At 44.8% G+C, this 13,258-nt stretch overlaps 1 protein-coding gene across 2 annotated transcripts; it reads right to left on the reverse strand.

Annotated features, from left to right (window-relative positions):
- Positions 1–11,050: 11,050 nt before the first annotated feature.
- Positions 11,051–13,034, reverse strand: c1galt1c1 (C1GALT1 specific chaperone 1). 2 transcript variants are annotated; one of them, XM_033030691.1, is made up of 2 exons: positions 12,922–13,034; positions 11,051–12,690 (listed from the first exon to the last, which is right to left on the reverse strand). In XM_033030691.1, exon 2 carries the CDS (start codon positions 12,628–12,630, stop codon positions 11,674–11,676), a length of 957 nt encoding a protein of 318 aa, XP_032886582.1. In that variant the 5' UTR covers positions 12,631–12,690; positions 12,922–13,034; the 3' UTR covers positions 11,051–11,673. The 2 variants fall into 2 exon arrangements, with proteins under 2 accessions (XP_032886582.1, XP_032886583.1); XM_033030692.1 differs by having other exon boundaries at positions 12,956–13,014.
- Positions 13,035–13,258: the final 224 nt, after the last annotated feature.

Below are 13,258 nucleotides of genomic sequence, written 5' to 3' on the forward strand. Positions count from 1 at the left end.
TATCCATGTCCTTATCCAAGTTCTTCCATAATTTTGGAGGATTTGCCCCAATAACTTACATGCCCCTACGATACGTCCAGGCTTGCACGGACCGTATCGATTGACAAAGTTAGTGGGCAATCCTCCAGCCTCAAGAGCTGTAAACACTCCTGGTGAGAAGGTGAAATTATGTACCCCGAAAGCCCCATTAATCGCTAAACTAGGCCCTCGAAGCACATTAACTTACACTATACACCTTTTACTTTACATCAATCCCACAAACCATACAGTACCCTCACGACCATTCCCTGAAAATGCAGGGATTACAACTTATGTACAAAAACTATTGCACTAGAGTACAGACATTTTACAGTGATGGGGTGTCGTTACGGTGACGTCGGGCGGCTCGATTTACCAGCTGTTGTAATTTGGCCATCCTCCTCCGCCTTTTAAATTTGCAATTAATGCATAGCAAATACACCACAATTATCATCTGGCAGATGATCAGAACATGGGACACGATGCGGACCCATGCTGGTACTATGATCCAGGACTCCAGGTCCCACCAACTTGGAGACTTGATCTCTTCGATCTCCCAGGCGATATCCAGAGTCTTTTGTTCCAGGGAGAAGAAGTGTTTGTGCGACAACTCGACCGCCATCAGCAACTCTTTTAATTTTTCATTCACTGGGGGAATATCATACCCAAAATGGGCCACATAGTTAAATAAGTCAGTTACATTTTCTCGTACCGAGAGGTGAACCGAAGAAGGTTCCGGGATGGGTAATATTCGCTGCTGTGCCACATGGACTTCTGCCCTGGGTTTAAAGCAGAAGCTGCTGTGCGGTATCGGGCACCACAGCTGTGATCCGTGCTGATACCGCTGGGCACTTGTGGTAACACAGTACGACCCACTGCCTATATACGCCACCTGTGGAGGGACATGGTCTGCCGCCATCGCCTCCATGGTGCAGTTTATAGGCTGTGCCCCAACATTCCTGAACCCACACTTAGGCCTAGCCTCAGCGCCCATGTGCTGGGGACACAGGATTACCTGTGCTCCCCGGCTCCGACAACCCAAAAGGTCAATGCTTGTCACAGCTTGCTCCCTCACTATGACATAGGGCGGGACCTTCCCGTAGCGAATATGCACCCCCCCACGAACAACTCCCACGTTCTCCACTCGGTACAGAGGAGCTGGTCGTGCCGAGGTTCCCATCACCGGGATTCTTACGACCACTCCCATTATGGTGTGATTGGATTTTCCGCAATCCGCCGGTACCGGGTAGGCCTCGGAGGCCACACGAAGCTGACAAGGACTCAAAGTGCTGTTATAAGGGTGTAGCGCTGCTAGGTGCTGGTTGCTTATCCAGGAGGGGACCCGACCTTGCCTCAGGTCTTCCAGGTTGCTCCTCCCCTCCCCCAACAACCACGCACCATACAGCCCACACACCGCATTCTGTGCAGCCTGATCGGACGCATTCCGGTCCTCTTTAATCAAAGCGTTTATCGTTTTTGCATGTGTCTCCAATTGTGCTATGATTTCTTTTAGATGTAGAGTCATTGCCACTTCTTCGTGCAGTCCCGATCCTACCACCGCATTTTCCTCCCCCAGAACCTTTCGCAACTGGCCCTTCAACTGATTGATCTGCAAGGCCAGTTCTACGTTGTCCATGCTATTAATAATAGACGTCCCCGTGTTAAATGCTGTAAACCCGTCATTAACCACCCCTCGTCTTTGCCTACCGGACCCCAAAGTGAAATCCCCTCCCCCGCGGTACATCTCTTCTATGTCTATGTCCCCAAAATCCAGGTTGTGGAATTTCTGGAACATGTCTTTTAACAGGGCCTGATATAATAATTCCGTCTTGCGGGGGCACCATGCGGGTACTCCTCACATCCGGAGGCACATCGTTGCCATCATCCATACGGCGGGGCTACTTATCTGGAAAACAAAGCAAAACACCTCCTTGCCTCCACAGAGCTTTCTGCCTAATAATGGCATTTGGGGTTTTGATTGTCTGTTATGGACCACTTTTCCACAGCGCATCCCTTTGATCCCGTACTGTCTGTCCCTGTACTCCCCTGTAGCTATACAAAACCCTATATCTAATTACGATAACTACATCTACTTACACACAAACCAATGCTATATACAACGCCACCCGTCTCCGGATGGCCAACTCATAACTGGTCCCCGTCACGCTGGGGCCACCCCTCTGGTGGGCCCACCCGTGCAGGCCAGAACTCCTCCTGTTGAGGGGCCTGACTGTCCCTCACCTCCCTTTGCACTACGGGGTTTCGAGATACCCCTACGTTCCCTATGGAGACTGGGCTCCCTCCAGCCGCACTCCGTAGTGCCCTGTTTCGACCACTCTCCTTCCCGGCCCTCCTGTGGCCGGCCCCAGCCCTAGGTTTAATTAGGGATGGGGACTACCTTACTGGAGGTTTAGTGACCCTGTCACTCCTACGTCTGACCGGGGGTTCCCACACCAGAGGTGATACCTCCATCTCCTCCGTTTCTGCTAGTTCTGCCTCTCTTAGGCAGTCTACGGTACCTGCCTGCAGAGGGCTGGAGTCAGTCTCCTTCTCCGCTGCTTCCAGTCCTTGCCCTGGAACACAGCCGGCTACTTCAGGCTGACTACCTGTGGACTCGCCTGGCTCCCCTACGGTTTCCACATCAACCCGGGTCTGTTCTTGATCTTTACCCCCATACGGTCCCTCTATCTTCTCCTGCCTGCAAATGGCTGCTGAGGCAGCCTTTAAAATGTGGTCTTGTGCCTGAACCGTGGACTCCTTTTCTCGAGGCTGCTCCCTGGCTGCAGCTACCTGTCCTTCCTCATGGGGATCCCATGCTTTCCCACTCCTGGCTCCTTCCCTGGCCAAGCAATCCGCCCTCTGATTCCCCTCGCCTCGTGGACTATAGGGCGCCCTACTAGATAGAGGGGATGTACGGGGGTTGTCCGTGTGGACAATGCTACTGGAAGCACCAATGTCCAGCAGATAACTCCCGACCACATCCTGGACCTCCATCTTGACCCAGGGTCTCCCACATGGGCCATACTCTTTTTAAAATTTTTTTTTTTTTTTAATATATTTTTTTATTAAAGGTAATCAATTACAATGCTTCAAACAACTTTATATCAAATTAATTCAATTTGCATTAAGTAAAACACTAGTAGGGCCATACTCTAATGGGCATAGGAATGTGGGCTGTTTCGCTGGCAGTCATAAAGGTGCCGGGGGTGCGGATACGGGCGCGCCCTGGCCTGTTGCCATGGCTACCTGTCCGGACCCTCCCGCCTTTGACTGCAAATAGGTAATTAGATCTTTTATATCTATTGTTACCGGGGTTACTCTGAGCCAGGAGTTCCTGGGCGTTCCATTCCCTCTCCTTTGCCTCTACCACCTGGCATTGGAGGAATTCCTGGGCATTTCTGTGGGACTCCCTCGCCTGCAAGATACGCTGCCTGGCTTTACTGCATTCCTCAGATAGCCCTTCCCCTTCTCTAGCGCTTTCCTCAGCGCTGGCCCTAGCTTCTCTCAGTTGCTCTTCCAGTCTATCTACCTGTCTCTGCATTTTTGCTACCTGCTGTGATAGGCACGCTAGCCAAACTGCCTTTTCCTGCCCTTTATTATACGCTTTGCTTTCCGTCCATTGAGCAGCAGCCCAATATCCCAAACCACCGAGGTCCTGCCGCGGTCGCCATTCTGTAGGGGTTTTGCGTTTCCCTTTACTCCACAAAAGGGATTCCCCTAGGTTCTAGACCTCGGAATTATGGTGGGATATGATACAAAGGTTGATTGACCAGAGTGTGCCGATGAGAGAAAATAGAAACCAAGATGGACTCAAAGCAAGTCTAAAATTTACACGCTTTATTAAACAATGAGAAATCGAATCTCACCAACACTACACAATACGTAGCTAGACTTATGCTTTAAACTAAGACTATGGACGGAAAACTATCGGGCACGTCGTGAAACTCACTTTAACACAATTTTACTTGTAAGCATATTCCCCCTTTACCTTTCTCCCCTCAACCTCCTATTTCGGGAACTTCACCAGGTCACCAGGATACTCACAGCTTAGGTCGATGCAGGCTCACGGGCTGTCCAGCAGAGCAGAAAGAGCAGGAAGAGCAGGAAGAGAGTAAGAGAGGAAGAGTTCTGGCTTGACTTCGGCTTTTATACCTGAGCTTCCTTTGAAACCCCCAGGTGGTCCTCTGGATAAAAGGGGTTCTTTTGATGTTTCCCAGTTTCGATCTGGCATGAACAATAGGCTTCCGATGATAAGGGGTTTGCTGATGTCATGATCCCTCAGCCTGATCGTTATCATCCCCGATGGTGATTGTGCTTCTGCTGGCCTGTTTACCACCGTCTGCTGAGGCTTGGTTCCTTCCTTTGTGTATCCAAGAGAATCTCGTTATCTCCGTCTCAGCCTTTCCTGTTCACACCGTTGTGTGATGTCCAAGTCCACAGGCCAGACGGGTTTGAAACTTGAAATTGATTCTTTCTGTGGATTGGGGGGTTTTTCCGTTGCAGCCAGCAAATCTGTCTTTTTAAAATATCCATGTCCTTATCCAAGTTCTTCCATAATTTTGGAGGATTTGCCCCAATAACTTACAGTAACTACAGAGAAAGGGACAAGGGAGAACCAGTGGATGTAGTGTACCTGGAGTTTCAGAAAGCATTTGATAAGGTCCCACATAGATTAGTGGGCAAAATTAGGGCACATGTTATTTGGGGTAGAGTGCTGACATGTATAGAAAATTGGTTGGCAGACAGGAAACAAAGAGTAGGGATTAACGGGTCCCTTTCAGAATGGCAGGCAGTGACTACGGGGTTACCACAAGGCTTGGTGCTGGGACCGCAGCTATTTACAAAATATATCAATGATTTAGATGAAGGGATTCAAAGTAACATTAGCAAATTTGCAGATGACACAAAGCTGGGTGGCAGTGCGAGCTGTGAGGAGGAAACTGTGAGAATGCAGGATGACTTGGACAGGTTGGGAGAGTGAGCAGATGCATGGCAGATGCAGTTTAATGTGGATAAATGTGAGGTTATCCATTTTGGTAGCAAAAACAGGAAGGCAGATTATTATCTAAATGGTGTCAAGTTTGGAAAAGGGGAAGTACAACAGGATCTGGGGGTCCTTGTTCATCAGTCAATGAAAGTAAGCATGCGGGTACAGCAGGCAGTGAAGAAAGCGAATGGCATGTTGGCTTTCATAACAAGAAGAGTTGAGTATAGGTGCAAAGAGGTCCTTCTGCAGTTGTCCAGGGCTCTAGTGAGCATACCTGGAGCATTGTGTGCAGTTTTGGTCCCCTAATTTGAGGAAGGACATTTTTGCTATTGAGGGAGTGCAGCGTAGGTTCACAAGGTTAATTCCCGGGATGGCTGGACTGTCATATGCTGAGAGAATGGAGCGGCTGGGCTTGTATACTCTGGAATTTAGAAGGATGAGAGGGAATCTTATTGAAACATATAAGATTATTAAGGGTTTGGACATGCTAGAGGCAGGAAACATGTTCCCGATGTTGGGGGAGTCCAGAACCAGGGGCCACAGTGAACAATAAGGGGTAAGGCATTTAGAATGGTGATGAGGAAACACTTTTTCACACAGAGAGTTGTGAGTCTGTGGAATTCTCTGCCTCATAGGGTGGTGGAGGCCGGTTCTCTGGATAATTTCAAGAGAGAGCTTGATAGTGCTCTTAATGATAGCGGAGTCAGGGGATATGGGGAGAAGGCAGGAATGGGGTATTGATTGTGGATGGTCAGCCATGATCACATTGAATGGCGGTGCTGGCTCGAAGGGCCGAGTGGCCAAATCCTGCACCTATTGTCTATTATCAAGTTTGATTATTGCCAGCGGAAAGCTGCAATTAAAAAAAAAATCCAAGAAGACTTCCTTTTTGCTTTAAACCAATAAAAAAATTATAATATCCTAACTCGATGGCTCAGAGGTTGAAAAATAACCCCTTCTTCACATACTATATCTTACTGGTTACAACAATCCCTCTGATGGGTGGTGAGTCTGGGGATCAATTTAACCTTCATTGCCACAGAAGGTTGTGGAAGCCAAGTCAATGGATATTTTAAGGCGGAGATAGATTCTTGATTAGTACGGGTGTCAGGAGTTATGGGTAGAAGGGATTTGAATGGGGATGAAAGGGGAAGATAGATCAGCTGTGATGAATGGTGGAGTAGACTTGATGGGCTGAATGTCCTAATTCTGCTCCTAGAACTTATGATGACCTAGCTTTGGAAAGTAAAAGAATACACTGAGAGAAAGTGTGGTTTAGTCTATGGAAAAAAATAATTGTGATATAAAATTTTAAAACTATCAAATACTTAACATGCCCCACTTGCATAAAATAATATAAACATATATATTCTGGGGTAATTGAATTTTGTGTCTGTTTCATCTGATTGCTAATTTGTATTCTATCAGTTCTTCATCCTGAAGAAACGTGCTTCTAATTTCTTCTGTGTGAACAAGTAGCATAGATACTTATTTTCTGTATGAATAAAGACACTGAAAGCATGTTATCACTGTCTTTAGTTTGTTAACAGTCAGTCTTCTGGAGAGACTGATGGTAAACAAGCTGCGTGACAAGTGAAGTAGAGGAAAATGTAAATGTTCTCCTTGACCATGTGGGACAGCTTTAGAAGCTGTTGGATGCCATGGAATGCAATATAGATCAAGGAGTGTGATGGGAATTAGTCCCATGACAATGAATAATCAGAATTGACATTGTATATGAACCCTGTGTTTACAACATATCTAACAGAAACCAGTCGTATTTCTTTGCGAACAATGCAGAAGCAGAGAGAAAAACACAAAGTGTTGTGGTAACTCAGCAGGTCACATAGCATCTCTGGAGAGAATGGATAGGTGACATATCACATCGACCCTTCTTAAGATTCCAGCATCTGCAGTTCCTTTTATCTCCAGACACAGAGAGTTTGTTTACTTTTGGGTACAGCATTCAGTCATGGCAAGACAACGCTTTCCTTTCTCACAGAATGAGCCTGGGTAGGTAGGGCCCAAGATGCACACAACCAGTGCTATCAATAAGGACTATTTACAAGGTCACTTTTATCTGATTGGATCAGTGCTAATAGGAGAATGCCTGCACCATATCTACCATCATGTATAAAAATGCTTACTTATTCAGGGTGAAGGTGTGAACCAGCATGTCTTGCTCACAAGTGTGAGATCTATCAAAATAAACATGGTTCTGTTTGAGCTAAAGTATGGATGGTGTGATCGATTCTTTTGCCACAACAGTCCTTTTTTGAGTAACTATGTTTTTTGCTATGTTTCTATGTAACTGGGGTTGCTCTCCTTGTAAGATGAAGTAGAGTGTAAGTATGATACAGGCGTCCAAAATCATGATCAAAATGAAGGATATTGACAAAATAGATTAGATAAACTGTTCTCATAGGCAGAGGCTTCATGAAAAGAGCCAAAAGTGACATGACTTTTTTGTCGAAGTGACTGACTACATCCATTTCACCACTTACATCTATCCAGCACTCAAATTCACCTGGACCATATCCGACATCTCCCTACCGTTTCTAGACCTCACTATCTCCATCACAGGTAACAGACTACTGACCGCCATTTACTACAAACCCACTGACTCCCATGGTTATCTGGACTACACTTCTTCCCACCCTGCTTCCTGTAAGGACTCTATCCCCTATTCCCAATTCCTCCGTCTACGCCGCATCTGCACCCAGGATGAGGTGTTCCAAACCAGGGCATCAGAGATGTCCTCACTGTTTAGGGAATGAGGGTTCCCCTCTTCGACAATTGATGAGGCTCTCACCAGGGTCTCTTCTATACCCCATAGCTCTGCTCCCATTCCCCATTTTTTTAAACACAGTAAGTGGTTTGGGTCTGCACTGCATTGCCAAGGGAATTGGGGAGGCTGATTCCACTGCAGTTTTCAAAAGCAAGCTGGATTAATATCTTAAAAGAACTTACATGCCCGTGGTAAGAGGGACCAGCTGGATTGTTCTGTTGCATAGTGCAGATTTGAGAGGCCAAATGGCATTTTCCCATGCTATGACCAACCTGTGATTCAACTGTTTGTAAATCTCCAGCTAGTATTTCCTCTCAGCTTTTTTATAGTTAACATTTCGTTTTTTTGGGGGCGGGGGGGGGGGGAGGGGGGGGCGGCGAGAGATGTAGGCTTGTGCAAGTGAGGCGAGCCTTTATAGTGTGTTCCTAGGTACTCTGGAGCCAACATCAAAAGTATCTACACGAGTGGCTGCCTCAAAAGGTGGCATCTGTCAAGGATTCCCCACAAACCAGGGCTGGCAAGAGAACAAAGTGGGTGCCGCTGAGAACATAGAGGGACTCAGCGTAGGAGGGGGGCACCGAGAATAGAGGGACCCAGCATGGGGGGGCGGGGGGGGTTTGCCAAGAACAAAGCAGGACCCGGCGTGGGGGGTCCCTGAGAACAACGAGGAAGAGGGACCATCGGGTTTCTTTTGAATACTTTTATTACTTTGTCGGGGCCCTATACGTGGCGACTTTTTGCACACTTGTGTATTTTATGCAAAACAAAGAATTTCATTGTACATGTGCCAATGGAGTATCAATTAATCAATCTTACCAGCCCGTGCCCTCTTCTCGCTGCTGTCATCAGGCAGGAGGTACAGAGCATGAAGTGGCACACCACCAGCTTCAGCAACAGCTGCATTCCAACAACTACAACCAACCCGCACATAGCCTCAGAATTAAAGGACGTTCTTTTAGTTAGGAGATGACAAGGAATTTATTTGTAAGTTTACATATTTGGCTAATAAATTAATTATAATTAAGTCAGAGGGTGGTGAATCTGTGGAACTCTTTGCCATAAAAGGCAGTGGAGGCCAAGTCAGTGGATGTATTTACAGCAGAGATAGATTCTTGATTAGTACGGGTGTCAAAGGTTATGGGGAGAAGACAGGAGAATGGGGTTAGGAGGAAGAGATAGATCAGCCATGTGGCCTAATTCTGCTCCTTTCACTTAAGACCATATGAACCCTAATTCTGCCTCTGCAACGGAACACTACGGACCACCTCTGGTATTACCGTGAACTCGCTCTAATTGTGTTTTACACTAAAGTCCTGTTTTTTGAAGTCCTATTGTTCTTTACTGTCTTGCAGAATTTGTGTAATTTAATTTTTGTTTTGTGTGATTGATTCATACTTTATTATTACATGTGACATGTCAGTGAAATTGTTTGTTTTGCATACCATACTTTTTGCAAGGAGTCGCCACATATAGGTTGCTGGCAAAGTTGCGAAGTAATCCCCAATAGTCTTTCTTTGTTCTCTCAGCGACCCCCTCATCAGCTGAGTCTAGGTGCATGTGATGCTGCTGCAAGTAAGATTATCATTGTACCAATACATCACCATGCTTGTGCAATACACTTGACTTGACATTGTGAGCCATCTTCTTGAAAGACTGGGGATTTTCCAACAGAGTGACTTCCATTGTGAATAGTTCCAAGCGGTGGTAACTCAGCAATAGTTATTGAAGGTCAAAAATAGGTGTTGACTCCTTCATGTAGGTGAAGTCTAGCACTAGATTGGTACAAATATTAATTGCCAGATATAATTGCCACAGCTGAATATGTCTAAATCTTTCTGTATGTAAGTATCAACCACTACATTTTCTAGGAGAAAGTTTCAGATCCTGTGGTTTTGCATTTAAGACAGAGGAAGAGAGATTTCTTCTTTCTTCTTTGAGGGTTATGAATCTTTTTAATACTCAACCCCAGGGGGCCAAGGTAATGAATATATTCAAAGCTAGACGTAGGAGTCATGGGTTATGCATAACAGATGAGAAAGCTGGGCTGAAGCCAAAATTGGATGCAATACCTGCAGAGATCTTGTCTGACAGCTTTGTCCTTCAGAACTTGTCCATCTGGTTATGGGTGGTGTTCCAAACTCACTCTTAATGATGAGCATTTAGCTTTCCCACCCAGGATACATTGTATGCCCTTGCTACTTTGCACTCAGAATCATACAGCGGAGAAACAGGTCCTTTGACCCAACTTACTTACGCTGAGCAACATGCCCCACCTACACTAGTCCCATCTGACTGCCTTTGTTCAAGTTCAAGTGAGTTTATTGTCATATGTCCCTGATAGGACAATTAAATTCTTGCTTTACCTCAGCACGCATCCCTTTAAACCTATCCTGTCCATGTACCTGTCTAAATCTTTCTTATAGGTTGTGATAGTACCTGCCTCAACTACCTCCTCCGGCAGCTTATTCCAAACACCTACCACCCTTTGTGTAAAACGTTGTCTCTCAGGTTCCTATCAAATCTTTCCCCCCCCTCACCTTAAACCTACATCCTCTGGTTCTTGATTCCCCTACTCTGGGTAAAAGATTCTGTGCATTTACAATATCTATTCCTCTCATGCTCTTGTGCACCTCAATAAGATTGAGATAAGATCGCCCCTTTATGCCGCTGCCTGCTGTGTCTCTCCTGCCGAAGCCACAGGGATCTGTCAAGGGATTATGATGATGTAACCTGGAACATTCCCTGTTAGGTCTGATTTTGTAAATCGGATTGCCTTCCTGCATCTTGACTCATGCCCTATTTCCCCCAATTTAGACAGTTGTTCCTCAAAGTTAGTGTGGATATTGGCAAGATCAACTCGTTGGTTATTACTTAATTGTATTCAGATTTCTGCATTTAATGGATGGGAGATTTTGTATTAGGTTCCATCCAATTCCATTTTATCGTTTGGCTTTAAAATAAACCCTGCCAGTTTTGTGGTCATCAATGCTATTTCCAGATTGTTAAATGAGTTATTAATCTAAGGTCACTCAATACATTGAGGACTTTAATTATTTTATGTAATATGTGGACATGGCGCATTATAAGGTCAAAACCAGGGTAATATTTATGGGCAAATGAATTACATTAGATGGAAAGACTATATGAACATTAGTTAAACCTCAACATCAAAACTTTTTTAAAATCGCAATAATTACATCCAAAGGACAGATCATTTTCAGTCAATCAAGCAAAAATGCAAATTAGGAGGCTTGAAATGTTCTTACAATTTGATTTTATGGGAATGATGAGATTCATATCAAATTAAAAAGTCACATTATCCAACTCCCAAGTTTCACAAGATCGTACAATATCCAAATTAGCATTAGATTGGAAATCCACAAATATGTGTGACTACAAATGTCATAAAGGTAAAAAGTTTAATAATTTTTGTTCAAAGTTCAACCCTTCTACCACAGTCTCACGATCAAAAATATCAGTGCTTCATTGTTACCCAGTTCAAAATGCAAATCCTTTCAAAATAATAAATAATTGTCATTCAGAACAGTCTACAAAAAAAATGCACAGCTCAGCAAAATGTTTTACTGATTTCCAGCAACACTGCCTAGTCTGATATTCAACAATTCATACATTTTCCTGCTAACCTGATAATTGACAGAAACTTTAAGGTGAGAATAATCATAAAATATTTTACACCAATTTGTGAGACAATTCATTGTTAAGCTCATTAACATTGAAGGCACATCTCCATTTAAAAAGTTGCCAGAGATTTTACAAAACCCAGACCACATAAAATAGCAAAGGAAGTATCTATTTTTTTACTGTCATGATACTTCACGCTCTGGAATGTCTTTGCAGAGGAGAGGAGGCAAGGAGGAATTTAATCGTTAATTGAACCAGCAGGTGGATTGAAAATTAATGCATCATTAAAGGCATGGCCATATGGTCGCAGTCTGTAAACACCATACATCATAACATGCATATGGTTGGGAGAACCTCCATGAAAAGTAATGGCCACATCAGAGCAACATCCTTCCACAACTTCATTTTTATGATTAGACATTGACTCCTCAATTAGGGTTTTTATATTTTTTGAGTTGAACAGTTCTTTTCCTTCATTGTCTTCTGCATTTTCAGCAAATACTCCTTTGTATTTCAAACATACTGCAAGTTCCTTTTCTTCAGACATCTTCCACAGTAAATTCCCCTTTTCCGGACATTTATCAGGATCATCCAGAACCAAATTCAGCCTCGTTAATGCTTCTGCACTGAGGACCACACCTGAAGACATCTCAACATAGTCCAAATCACCCGACTTGACTGTGTGACCAATATAAAAAGGTTCTTTTGGATCTTTATTTAACAAAAAGAATTTAAGATTTTCAATAATTGCAAATGTAGATGACTGTACCAGAAAGAACCAGCCATAGTCATCCTTGTAGTTTTCATAAACATTCTTGAAGGCTTTTCTGGTCTTGATCCATTGGTCTTCTGTTCCAAGACCAACTGATTCAAAGGGTTTTATGGTTTCAGAACTGTAAAAAACAGCTTTGTCACAATGTTTGCTCCAGGTTTCCACCACCGAGGCCCAATATCCAATTTCTTTCGGTTTAACCATGATTAAACACAGAACTCGGATACTCTGGGTAAGCTCCATTCGCATTGCCTCTGAAAGTATATTTAGTTCGTCCTTGTTGGGGGCTTTGATGTGGTGGTGTTGGTGATATCCGTATGGCATTTGGCCGCCTATCTTAGTGTTGTTAATCAGGGTGAGGAACAAGCAGAATACTCCACCCAGCAGTATACCCTTCAGGAAGGGAATGCTCTCTTTAATCATCTTTACGACGAAGGAAAACAAGCAGTTCGAAATGGAATTTTCCTCAGCAATCAATCACCTCTGGTTTGGGGGAATTACAAAATAAAGTTGTGCATCAAATCAGCTCTTTGAAAGGCGGCGGTGAAAGGGGGAATTGGGGGCAACATATCGGCCGAGCCACGGGCTGAAGATCCGTCACCAGGGCAACAAACCCCACCACCTGGGCCTAAATCCCACCACCAGGGGTTGCAGCCCGACCACCTTCAACGCCCAGATCCCCCGCCTCACTCCCCGCAACATCCGCCAACTCACCTGCAATCAAAGATCTCTGCTCTAAGACCTTTGCCTGCAATCGTTGAACGTGGTTCTGCATCCGCTGGGAAAACACCCAACGCCGCGGAGTGTTGGGGCGGTATCCAAAGATCTTATGCTCTGCTATAGGATCTTTGGCGGTATCTGCCAAACCACCCGGAAGGACGGTTCTGCCAGTATGAAAGATGGCCGCACAGGACGGCCATACTTAATGCTGGCAGATTTTGAACTCAGGTGTGCAATAGATGAAAGGGAGAACCAAATATTATAGAGGAGCTTTGGGGAGCTTTACTATAGGATCTTTGGGGAGAACTGCTGGGTGTCTCGGAGGTGGGAA

This window comes from Amblyraja radiata, chromosome 12 (assembly GCF_010909765.2).
Source record: "Amblyraja radiata isolate CabotCenter1 chromosome 12, sAmbRad1.1.pri, whole genome shotgun sequence".
Taxonomy (NCBI): domain Eukaryota; kingdom Metazoa; phylum Chordata; class Chondrichthyes; order Rajiformes; family Rajidae; genus Amblyraja; species Amblyraja radiata.

What these genes read in the sequence shown, in the direction of transcription:
- c1galt1c1 (XM_033030691.1), bottom strand. Translation starts at nt 12,630, where the DNA reads ATGATTAAAGAGAGCATTCCCTTCCTGAAGGGTATACTGCTGGGTGGA.